Source organism: Bos javanicus, chromosome 5, assembly GCF_032452875.1.
Source record: "Bos javanicus breed banteng chromosome 5, ARS-OSU_banteng_1.0, whole genome shotgun sequence".
NCBI lineage: Eukaryota > Metazoa > Chordata > Mammalia > Artiodactyla > Bovidae > Bos > Bos javanicus.
Genome location: NC_083872.1, coordinates 110893653 through 110906571, shown reverse-complemented (window position 1 = coordinate 110906571; position 12919 = coordinate 110893653). Strand labels below are relative to the sequence as shown.

General features: G+C 53.8%; 1 protein-coding gene across 1 annotated transcript in view; it reads left to right on the top strand.

Annotated features, from left to right (window-relative positions):
* Window positions 1-12919, top strand: part of NPTXR (neuronal pentraxin receptor) — a 39816-nt gene that overhangs the window by 7349 nt on the left and 19548 nt on the right. The window contains exon 7 of the mRNA XM_061419092.1: window positions 10865-12009. Coding sequence (XP_061275076.1) covers window positions 10865-12009 — 1145 coding nt within the window. The remainder of the gene's footprint in view (window positions 1-10864; window positions 12010-12919) is intronic.

Below are 12919 nucleotides of genomic sequence, written 5' to 3'. Positions count from 1 at the left end.
TTGGTCCCTCAGCTCGCCCAGGCTATGGGGCTACCAAGCCACGTGGAGGTGGGGTTTAGAGACAGCTGGGAAAGGGAGTTGTCTTTAGAGACAGTTGACATCACTCACCAACTTAAGCCAGGTGAGGGGGCTTCAGAGAGTGGGAGAGCACAGTGGCAGGTGTCCACCGGGTTTTGGGAGGTGGGTGACTGGGGAAAGGTGAGAGGCTGGCTGAGTCCCCTGTTTCTGCGAGGCAGGAAGAGACTGAACTGCTTTGGGGATGGTCTTTACCCCCAGCACTTGGGGGCCAGGATGCAAGCGTATCTCCTGGGGTCCATGCCTGGAACTTTGCAGAAGGTGGCTGGTTTGAGGTCACTGGATTAGGATCTAACCCCAAGAGGATTGGGGGTGGGGAGAAACAAGGAAGGGATACATGATCTTATCAGAAGACTTCATGTTGGGTGGGTGGACCTCGATGATAGGCGCTGAAGAGGGGTTGTGCAAGCCAAGGAATGCTGTGCCCAGGTGGGAACTGCAGGTGGGACATTCCTAGTGATGGAGGGACCCATGAAGAACCCACAAAAGTGCCCCTAATGGAAAAAGCACCAGCTTTCAGGTGATCATCTGACCCACCTGAAAACACTGATCTCCTGAGAACATCTGAACCAGACAAGCCAGACTTACCTTGTTACCTCTCTCTCCTCCCTGCCCCAATCTCCCACCCTGGAGAAACCAGAGGCAACTAGTAGGGGAAAGGGCAAGGGGAGAGCAGACCAAATTGGGGTCTTAGAGCAGAATCCCACCGTGCCTCCTTCCGCATTATATAGGTCTTTGAGTTTAAGGCAGACTTGAGCTGGGGGAGAGGAGAAGCTTTGGCTAGAGCTTAGAGCTTTGCCATTAGACCCAACTGTTTCAACATCTAAAAGTAGGATAAAGCCCCGAAGCGACTGAACAAGCTATGAAATATGCCCAAGACCTCATCCAGAGGTAGGGAAGTTTGGGTCAACAGAACAGGTTAACAGGGCAGCCACTGAGAGTAAAATTCTTTCTGCTGCTTCCCTCGAAGCACAGCTCATTCTGTGTGTCCCGTCACTGCCTCAGCCTCCTGCTGCTGCTGCTGCTGCTGCTGCTAAGTCGCTTCAGTCGTGTCCGACTCTGTGGGACCCCACAGATGGCAGCCCACCAGGCTCCGCCGTCCCTGGGATTCTCCAGGCAAGAACACTGGAGTGGGTTGCCATTTCCCTCTCCAATGCATGAAAGTGAAAGTGAAGTCGCTCAGTAAGTGTCCAACTCTTCGTGACCCCATGGACTACAGCCTACCAGGCTCCTCCGTCCATGGGATTTTTCCAGGCAAGAGTACTGGAGTGGGTTGCCATTGCCTTCTCCCCTCAGCCTCCTAACAGGCCCTTTTACTTTCTTCTCCTGTTCCTACCCTGGGCTTCCCAGATGGCTCAGCGGTAGAGAATATGCCTGCCAATGCAGGAGATGTGGGTTCAATCCCTGGATTGGAAAGATCCCCTGGAGAAGGAAATGGCCACCCACTCCAGTATTCTTGCCTGGGAAATTCCATGGACAGAGGTGCCTGGCGGACTACAGTCCATGGGGTGGCAAAAGAGTCAGACATAACTTCCCGTCTAAACAATACGATACAATACAATCGTACCATACCCTGACCCCATCCCAGTCTACCAGGGCTTCCCTGCTCAGCCAGGGAGACAGTCCATCCTAGTGATCATGAGGTTGGATGTCTGAGTTAGGACCCTAGCTCCTTGACTTGCAGCTGTGTGATCTGAAATAAGTTGCCTAATCTCTCTGTGCTTAGTATCACTGCTGCAACAGGGGGATCGTGATAGCCACACGCCTGTTCCACCGAGGCCTTGTGAGGCTCTTAATGATTACTTACAAAGGCCTTAGGAACATTGTAAGAAGGATCCCAGTGTTAGAGATCAACACTGTTCTCAAATGCTTCCTCCTTGCTGTGCAATCTTGGCAAAGTCCCTTTTCTCCCTGTTTCTCAGTTTCTGAAAAATAAACCGTGTGTGGGTACAATTTTTTTGTGGCTGCAGCTAGTGCTGGTGGCTGACAAACTTCAGTGAGGAGAGAGATCCAAGCCTGGACCCACCCCACGATGGGCCGAGAAGAGAGCTAGCAGGCTCTGCAGGCAGGAGCAGGGGAGGGTCGAGCAGGCAGGACTGCCCACTCTACCCTGGTCTCATGCCTTCTGCCTTCTTCTAGCCTCTGGGAGAGTCTCCCCAACCTGCCCCCTCTTCCCATAGGGATCACCTTGGGTACCCTGGGCTAGATCAGGAAACAGATGGCATTTGAGGGGTAGCTGCCAGGTACCCTTGGCTCCTCGCTGGATACAAGTGAAGAGCCATCCAGGTGAGGTCCCAGGTACACACCCCCTTGGTCTTGAGCCCCATCACACACCTCTGTCTGGCCCTGCAGTGTCCACCTGCCCCTCCTTCAGCAGCTGGCCTTTTGTCTTTCACCATGTCTGTAGGCAGCACAGGACTGCTCCTACCCATTTTACAGACTAAGGAAAGAATGTTCCCTAAAACTCAGCTTTCCTGCCTCCATGTGCTATAGCTACAGAGTCAGGGATCATCAGAAAAGTGCCCTTTGGGGACTGCGCTAGCAGTCCAGTGGTTAAGATTCCACATTTCCAATGCAGGGGGCGAGGGTTTGATCCCTGATCGGGGAAACTAAGATCCCACCCACATGCCATGCGGTGCCGCCAAAAAAAAAGGAAAATAGCCTTTTCTAGAGGAGCTGGAGTCACAGCCACCAGCCCTGAGGTTCCATCGTGCTTGGATGGAAATACACCCTGAACACAGGCAGGGAGCCAGTGACCCAGATACGAAGCAGACGTGGTACCAGACCTCAAGAAGTTCTTGAGCTGGGGAATGCAAGTTACAGGCGAATGCAGTGAAAACTGGTGCTGGGGCCGCTGGTGAGGGCAGGAGGGGCGCTGCAGATCTAGGTGGGCTCCTGGGCTCTGCCTGGGAACTGCCTGGAGAAGAGGGTAGAAGGGGATGGGACTAAGCCAAGGGCGGAAGGAAGCTCCCAGGACATACTGCTTCCTCACTGGGTGGGGCTGATTGGCCCAGTGGAACAGGCGACATGGTTCAACTCCCAGATGGACACCCACTGACTAGGGGACCCTGGGGAAATGAACGAATCCCTCTGATTTCAACTTTCTTATTGTTAAATGGGGACGGTTACAGTATGGAGCTCCTAGGTTGCCACCGGTCAGGGTTAGGCAGAGTAAAAAGTTCAGGGGAGGAGGAACCGGGGGCTTTTGGGATGCTGATGAAACAGTGAGAGCCCCGGCCCTTACGTCCTCAGAGAGAGGACGCAGCCTTATTAGGCAGCCACTCCTTCTGGTCCTTCTTGGCTGGACCTGGACTCAAGCTCACACGCTCCAGCCAACTCCCAGGCCCCCCACAAGGAGGACACCCGTTTCCTCCTTGATTCTCAGCTCCTCCCAAGCTGAGAACAGATGTCCTCGCTTCCTGCTTGAGCCTGAGAGGTGAGTTGGCTCCTTTTCCCGCTTCCTAGGAAGTAAACACCCTGGATGGAAATCTCTGGGCTTCCCCAGAGAGGAAAGCTCCCTCTTCCCTGGCTGCTGCCCCTCCTCTCTGGTCTGGCTCATCCCAACATCTGATGCTCAGACCTAAGCTTTTCGGGCCCTACCTGAGCCCTGCTTCCCCCTAGAAGGCCCCAGATTGGGGTGTGTTGATGGAACACATACACGAACCTCAGTCTGAAGGGTTCCCCAACGCTGCTCAGAAAGAGGGTGAGAGGGGAACGAAGAAAGGACAGAGAAACTATGGAGGAAGGCAGTGTAGGCTCCTGGGGAGTCAAGGAAAAGAAGTAGAAAGGGAAATTAACATTTACTGAGCATCTAATATACACTAGGAATAAATAAGGAAGAGGGTAGCATGTATTGGAGGGGCTTCCCAGGTGGCTCAGTGGTAAAGAATCCACCTGCCAAGGCAGGAGATGTGGGTTCGATCTTTGATTTGGGGAGATCCCCTGGAGAAGGAAATGGCAACCTACTCCAGTATTCTTGCCTGGGAAATCCCGTGGACAGAGGAGCCTGGTAGGCTACAATCCATGGAGTTGCAAAGAGTCAGACACGACTGAGCATGCATGCAGCAGGTATCAGGCATCTACTGAGTGCCAGGCATACTGAGTGCCCTGGAAATACAAAGCAGCATGGTAAGAACTGATCCCTACCTCCGAGTTTGTGGGAGGTTTCACATGCAACATTTCATCTGGTCTTCTCATTCTCATTATAATCCTATGAGGTAGGTACCACAGCCCCATTTTATAGATGAGGAGACCGAGGCAGCTCTGGTCCAGGGACAGCCCATCTGTGGGTGGAGACCAGCCCCTTGGGATGGGGATGTCTGGAATGGATGCAGGCAGCTCTCTTTGACCCCAGTCCCCACCTCTCCACCCTCTGGGGAAAGGAAGTTCTTTGGTTCACGAGCACAGCCCCGGTGATGTCTCTAGTCACTGGGAGTTTGAGTATCCACAGGGGCTGGCCCTGGAGACCCAGAGATGAGGACGACACAGCTGGTTCCTGCCTTCGAGTTCACAGTCTTCTGATAAACAGGTAAAGGGGGAGAGGCTGTAGAGGAGGGAAACCCGGGGGCTGAGGAAGGCAGGAAGAAAGAGAGTCGTGTGTTATTCAGTGTCCATTAGGTACCAGCACTGAGGGAGTGTAGTTTAGGGACAGTTCGGTTGACCAGCCAGCCGGATCTGCCCAGGACTGAGAGGTTTCCGGGGACACAGGACCTGCCATGCTGAAACTGGGTGAATCAGGTCACCTTAAGCCCTGATTTCAAAGTCTGGTTCTGCCACAGGCCTGTAACAGAAACTAGTTGCCTGACTAGCGCCCACTCCCCTGTTCTTTTAGAAATGACTTTCTTATAGTCTGAAGTTCTCCCTGCACAATCCTGCCTCCTCCCTCCCCGCCTGCAGATATGTTGTGCATGGACTTTACTAGGCTGGGGGAGGAAAGAATATTCTCCAGCCCTTCCTCGCCACCGTTTGCTCAGCAAGAGATACTAACAGAAGGCAGAGGGAATTTAGACTGGGTGGCAGAGATAGGAGGCCGTGAATTCCTCTTGGGGCCCTGAGACCAGCTGTGATGGGGACTGTGGTTCATCATACCAACCCCTACTTCTCAACGTACCCTCAGGAAGAGGGGCCCAGGGGACCTCAGAGGGGCTGCTCCTGGGTTGTGTATGGAGAAGTGAATGTTCATGGAGCAAGGGGTGGGATGTGGCAGCCTTGGAGGGCGCCTGTAGGTGCAGCTTTTGCTGGTTGGGTGGTTAGAGCAGTTTTCAGTTCGCAGTATACTGAGCAGAAGGTATAGAGGTTTCCCATATCCCCTCCCACCCCTACGTATGCAGCCTCCCCCATTATCCACATCCTACACCAGAGTGGGACATTTTGTATGACTGATAAGCTGATTTTTATGACTGATTCTACATCATTACACCCAGTGTCCATAGTCTACATTAGGGTTCCCTCTTGGTGGTGTACATTCTGTGGGTTTTGATAAATGATACCATCACAGTATCATAGAGAGTAGTTTCACTGCCCTAAAAATCCTCTGTGCTCCTCCTATTCATCCTCCCCTCCCCCGTAACCCCTGGCAAGCCCTGATCTTTTCACCATCTCCATAGTTTTGCCTCTTCATATGCTGGAGTCATACAGTATGCCGCCTTGTCAGACTGACTTCTTTCACTTAGTAATATGCATTTAGGGTACCTCCTTGTTTTCTCATGATTTGACAGCTCCTGTCTTTTTATTGCTGAATAATATTCCATCGTCTGGATATATCTGTTTAGTTATTCATTCACTTACCGAAGGGCATCTTGGGTGCTTCCAAGTCTTAGCAATCATAAACAGAGCTGCTGTAAACGTCCCCATGCAGGTTTCTGTGTGGACATCACCCTAGCTTTTGAGCCAAAGCCACCCTCTTCTGGGGAAGTACTCAATTAATGACTGGGCATGAAAAAGTTATTGGGGAATGGGCATTTCTGCCAAATGCCAAACTTCCCTGATGGGCACTGTTGGCCACAGAGTGCATGCGTGCTCAGTCATGTCCGACTCTGCGACCCCATGGACTGTAGCCTGCCAGGGTCCTCTGTCCATGGGATTCTCCAGGCAAGAATGCGGGATTGAGTTGCCATTTCATCCTCCAGGGGATCTTCCCAACCCAGGGATGGAACCATTGTCTCCTTCACTGGCAGGTGGATTCTTTTACCGTTGAGCCACTGGGGAAGCCCATTGGATCCAGAATACCCTGTTAAGATGGCCAAGGGTTTGTCAGATCTGCATGGAGGTCTGAGGTTCAACCTGCCCAATTCTTCTTTCTCCTCTTTATCTTTCACAGGACTTAATCTCCTATCAACCACTTGCATATCTAATGCTATCTTAGTGTCTGCTTCCTGAAGGACCCAACTAAGAGACTCTACCTCTAAAATCAATCCATGATCCATCCAATTTTCTCCATTATCATGACCTCCAAACCACTCAGTCCTCTCACCTAGATGGTTGCATGGCCCCTACCTGGTCTCCATGTTTCCTCTCCTATCCCTTAATGACCCAGCCCCCATACAACTGCCATTGATCTTTTACAAACACAAACCACATGATGTTACTTCCTTGCTTAAAGCTGACCAATGGAGCTTAACATCAAACCCATTCCCTCCCCTTGGCCTGTAAAGGCCCAAATGACCTTGCCCTGCCTTCCCCTCCAGTTTCCTCTCTCTCCAAGTGTTCACTGTGCTCCAGCCCCACTGGCCTTCTTTCTGTTCCTGGAATCTATCAAACTCATTTCTGCCTCAGGGCCTTTGCACTAGCTGTTCCCTCTGTCTGGAACACTCAGTCCTTCCCCAAGTTTCTCCATGGCTGGTTTCTCAGGTCATTCAACTCTCAGCTAAATGCAGGCCTTTTCTGATAACCTTATAAGCAATCCCCATCTCCCAACACCCCTCCCACACTCCCCACACACCTCCTATAACTTTCTATCATGTTACTTTAAAAATTTCCTTATAGTTCTCAGTACTATTGCTTATTTAATTATTCAGTTATTTACTGCTTGCCTCCCCACTAGAATATAAAACTGTAATTTTGTCCTGTTTCCAGCTCTCCCTGGTGCCTGGCACTATGCCTGGACCAAGTTCAGTTCAGTTCAGTCTCTCAGGAGTGTTCAACTCTTTGCGACCCCATGGACTGCAGCACACCAGGCTTCCCTGGTCATCACCAACTCCCAGAGCTTGCTTAAATTCATGTCCATTGAGTCGGTGATGCCATCCAACCATCTTATCCTCTGTTGTCCCCTTCTCCTCTTGTCTTCAATCTTTCCCAGTACCAAGGTCTTTTCAAATGAGTCAGTTCTTTGTATCAGGTGGCCAAAGTACTGGAATTTCGACTTCAGCATCAGTCCTTCCAATAAAGATTCAGGACTGATTTCCTTTAACATTGACTGGTTGGATCTCCTTGCAGACCAAGGTACTCTCAAGAGTCTTCTCCAACACCACAGTTCAAAAGCATCATAAGGGTGGTGTCATATCTGAGGTTATTGATATTTCTCCCGGCAATCTCAATTCCAGCTTGAGCTTCATCAAGCCTGCATTTTGCATGATGTACTCTGCATATAAGTTAAAAAAGCAAGGTGACAGTATACAGCCTTGACGTACTCCTTCCCCAGTATGGAACTCCTTCCCTATATTCCCCAATATGTCCAGTTCTAACTGTTGCTTCTTGACCTGAATACAGATTTCTCAGGAAGCAGGTAAGGTGGCCTGGTATTTTCATCTTTTGAAGAATTTTCCAGTTTGTTGTGATCCACACAGTCAAAGGCTTTGGAGTAGTCAATAAAGCAGAAGTAGATGTTTTCCTGGAACTCCCTCTTCTTTTTTAGATGATCCAGCAGATGTTGGCAATTTGATCTCTGGTTCTTCTGCCCTTTCTAAATCCAGCTTGAACATCTGGAAGTTCTCAGTTCATGAACTGTTGGAGCCTCACTTGGAGAATTTTGAGCATTACTTTGCTAGTGTGTGGGATGAGTGTAATTGTGCGATAGTTTGAACATTCTTTGGCATTGCCTTTCCTTGGGATTGGAATGAAAACTGACCTTTTCCAGTCCTGTGGCCACTGCTGAGTTTTCCAAATTTGCTGGCATATTGAGTGCAGTACTTTAACGGCATCCAAAGTCAGGCTCAAAACATATATTTTGAATGAATGACTATATTTGTTCATTTAGGGCAGAATTCCCTTTCCCTAAGGATGGAATGAAAGTGAAGGAATTAAAAAAAAAAGGAAAGTGAAGGAATAAAGAACCTCAGAGATGTGAGCTTCAGAAGGAAAATGTGAAGACTGTTGTAGTCTTATGAAAGTTCCCCTGTGAATCCTATTCTGGCCATCTCTTGAGGAATTCTGTGCTGGGATCAGGAGGGCCTCTCGCCAGAGCTCCAGAGAGATGGGTTTCAAGTCCTCTCTGTCCTAACTTCTCCCCTCTGCCTCCAGCAGCAGCCAGTGCTATCTGTGGGGGGACTAGTACTGCAAACATTCACCCAGAGGCTGCCCGGGGTGTGGCCTCCTGCTGGATGCTGAGGATAGAGATGAATCAAGGAAGAAGGCGGGGTGGCATTCCAGGCAGGGGACAGCATGAGCAAAGGGAGAGACAGGAGACAGTCTGGTGTGTGGGGAAAGTTAGGCACAGTTTAATGCTGCTCCAAGAGTGAAGATGGGAAATGAGGCTGGGAGGGTGAGCCCTGCCAAGTCTTGTAAACCAAGAAAAGCTAACATCATAAGGCCCAACATTTATTAAAGCTTTCCATGTGCTAGTACTCTTCTCCCATTTTACAGATTGTGGAACTAAGGCACAGAAAGGGTGGTGTCAGGCGCTGTCAAAGACCTGCTACGTTACCCTCTTTGCAAACTAGGTCACACCACTGGTAACAGGTAGAGGCAGGTTTGAACTAGGCCTTCTGGCTTCAGAATCCCTGCCTTAACCACTAGGTACTAGCGCCTTAAGGAATTTGGACTTTCTTCCATAAAGGGATGGGGATGCGTGCATGCTCAGCCCCTTCAATTGTGTCCAACTCTTTATGACCCCATAGACTACAGCCCTCCAGGCTCCCCTGTCCTTGGGGTTCTCCAGGTAAAAACACTGGAGAGGGTTGCCATTTCCTTCCTTCTCCAGGGGACCTTCTCGACCCAGGGTTCTACCCTGCATTTCCTGCATTGCAGGCAGATTCTTTTACTGCTGAGCCACCAGGGAAGCCCCAAAGTGATGGCAACGGGGAGTCACTAATAGGTTTGTAAGCAGGAGAGTGACATGTTCATATCATAGGTTTAAAAAGTCATTCTAGGGGATAAACAGATCACTTTGAGCAAAATTCAACTCCAGCCTCTGGACCCATGTATCCAACTATTCCATCGCTCACGGAGCAGCTCACATAAAGGGGGCACCATTTGGTGCCCAAGCCACAGAGGCCTGCTGCTCTGGGCAGTAGGCCCCTCTCTTGGCCTTCTCTGCCCTTCCAAGATAGAATGTCAGTGCTTCTGTCTTCATAGAACACACGTAGATGTACCAGGAGTCCCAACGCCTCTCGTGTCTGCAGGACTTCAGGCCCCCTACTGCCTGTCTGCCTTCACCTTCAGAGAGCCTGGCCCACCTCTCTGTCGGGGAGATGCTTCCTCCAAGCTGTGCTGCTTGGCAGGTTTCCAGGTCACTGCTCCAATGAGTATTAACTCACATCCATGCACATACAGCTCTGGGGGTTCATCGTGTACAGAGCTGGCATTTGATTTGCTCCTACTTTACAAGTTAGGTAACCCTCGACTCCCAGAGATCAGGTAAGCAGGGCAGACATGATCCTGAGGCTGGGGTTGGGGTGAAGTGTGTGGAACATGTGCCCAGGGACCCCTGGGCAGGATCTCAGCAGCCACACAGGGCCTCCCTGGGCTGTTGATCCTGAGAAATGTTCTGGTCTCTCCCCACCACTTTGCTGAGACCACACTGCATCCCTGGTGGTCCAGAGCCCCACCATGGGCCTTCCCTTCAAGTCAAGAATGCAGGCTTGGCAGGGAGACAGGCCTGGGTGTGGCCTTGGCTCAGGACTGAACTGGGTGTGGCCTTGGCCAGTCCTCCAGTGAACCACAGCCCCTCTCCTCTATCCCAGCCTTCTGAACACTCTCCAAGTCCTGGAAACCCACGGCCAGGAAATGCTTCATGGAAAATTGGAGATGGAGCTGGATTCTGAAGGATGGTAGAATTTTTTAAAACATTTTTCATTGCGAGTTAATTTGCAACAAAATGTGTATATACATTTTCAACAGGAGACAGTAAAAGTTTCCTGCATCACCCTGGCACTACAGCCCACTCCCATGCTTGCTTGTTTGTTCCAGTGCCCAGTCCACCTGCCCACTGGGCTTTTGCCATGCCAGTGTAGACTGCAGTGGGAGAGGGGTCTTCTCAGTGACCCTTGATGTTCTGTGCTCCTGAAGATTCAGAGATGCTACCTTCTGAGATCACAGGGAAAAAAAAAAAATTTTTTTTTCGTATGGGGAGAAGGGGAGTCACCTCTGCTTTTTCAAGGGGTTGGGGTGGGAAAGGACGGTTGGGTGGCCATAGTATAACTAGAGGTTGGGTCAAAATCTCCAGTCCCCTTCCCTCTAACACTAGCCTCTTTCCTAGCTCTCCCTAGGCCCACCCCAGCTCCATTGCATAGTCTGGGTCCACTCAGATGCATCTGAGCTCAAATGCTGCTCCAGTGCATACTAGCCTCGTGACCTTGGACAGCGACCTGACCCCTGTGGGTCTCATTTGTACTGGGAACGTGTCCACGGTGAGGCTTAATTGTGATCAAGCCCCTGGCTCTCTCAGCACAGAGCCCGGCGTGGAGAAAAGCTCCCCAAAAGCTAGCAGACGGCCTGGTGGGCTCGGAGAGGGGGCCAGAGAGTCGTGGTGGGGTGGGGCGGGGGTCGCCCAGGAGTCCCGCCGCCCGGCCACCAGGTCGCCGCCCTCTGCGAGGCGACGGCTGCGGGCTGAGGCTCCCGGCACCGCCCCCGGCCCTCTCCGCAGCCCGGGCGGCGCCCCCACTCGGCGCCCGGCATGGAACGGGTGCGGGGCTGGGCCAGGGCCGGCCCGGGGGAGCCGGCGGGGCGGGGCCGCCGCGCCCCGCTCCCCCTCCCCGCCGCCCGCCGCTTTCTCCTCCTCGCGCCGCCGGGGCTCAGAACAGCGGCAGCAGCGGCCGCGGCCACAGCTCCGGCTCCGGCTCCGGCTCCTCCTGCGCCCGGGCCCCGCTCGGCCCTGCGCGCCCGGGCCCCGCGCCCCAACCCCGCCGCCGCGCCTGCCGGGGGGCCTCGGGCGCCCCCGCCGCCCGCCTCACGCTGAAGTTCCTGGCCGTGCTGCTGGCCGCGGGCATGCTGGCGTTCCTCGGTGCCGTCATCTGCATCATCGCCAGCGTGCCCCTGGCGGCCAGCCCCGCACGGGCGCTGCCCGGCGGCGCCGACAACGCCTCGGCCGCCGCCGCGTCCCCGGGCCCGCAGCGCAGCCTGAGCGCGCTGCACGGCGCGGGCGGCTCGGCCGGGCCCCCGGCTCTGCCTGGGGCGCCGGCGGCCAGCGCGCACCCGCTGCCGCCAGTACCCCTCTTCAGCCGCTTCCTGTGCACGCCGCTGGCGGCCGCCTGCCCGTCGGGGGCCGAGCCAGGGGACGCGGCGCCGGGCGAGCGCGAGGAGCTGCTGCTGCTGCAGAGCACGGCGGAGCAGCTGCGCCAGACGGCGCTGCAGCAGGAGGCGCGCATCCGCGCCGACCAGGACACCATCCGCGAGCTCACCGGCAAGCTGGGCCGCTGCGAGAGCGGCCTGCCGCGCGGTCTCCAGGAAGCCGGGCCCCGCCGCGACACCATGGCCGACGGGCCCTGGGACTCGCCCGCGCTCATCCTCGAGCTAGAGGATGCGGTGCGCGCCCTCCGGGACCGCATCGACCGCATAGAGGTGAGCGCCGCGCCGCGCGCCGTCGGGGACCCGGCCGGGGGTGGGAGGGACCGCCCGCGGGAGTCGAGGGCATCCCCGGTCCCGCGGCCACCGCCGGCTCAGGGACCCTGGGGGCGCGGGGCCGCTGTCGAGTCTCTGAATCTTGAGTTTCCGTCTGTGCAAAGGGGATGGTTGGACCTTCCTCCCAGGGGAGAAGGGAGGAGTCAGGTAGGACCGGAAACTCACACTGCGGCTCAGGGAGCACGCGGGAAAAGCTCGCTCCCGATCCTTTTTCCTCCAGGCGCCTCTGTAAGCCTCAGTTTCTGAGTCTGTAAAATGGTTATAACGGTGCCCACTTGTAGTGTGGATTGATTAAAATGTAGATACGTGAAAATGCTCGGCACGTACCAGGACCTCTTTAAATGTCCGTTTCATTTCCTTCTTTCGGACATCCCCAAAGCAGCACCAGCCACACACTCAGCCCCCTGTGGTCAGGAGATAGGAGGGCTGTCTGAGGGACTCGGGGTCGTCCTCTCCTGCAGATTCGCAGGGAACAGTGTCTCATAAACCAAACCCGGATGCGCCTCACCTTCTGCACCCCTAAGGCCCCCAGCTGGGCTCGGACCTTGGACATGGACAGCAGAAGCTCAGATGGCTCTAGCCCTGCCAAGATGCCTGAAAGCCGGCCACTCTGGGCTGGGGGCTGAGTGGAGAATAGGTCCCATCTGGGTTTCTCCCCCTCCAGTCACCTTTTTCAGATGTTCCTGTCTCAGGCTTGGAGTCAGACATGAGGGACCCAATAGGGGCAGTCCACCCTTGCCTGTCCTGTGATCCTGGACCAGCCATTTCTCCTTTGAAGCTGCCAGACCCCTGCCTCCCTCTGAGAACCTATTTGGAGCCACCTGGACGGGGAGCTGGACAAATTAGTCAG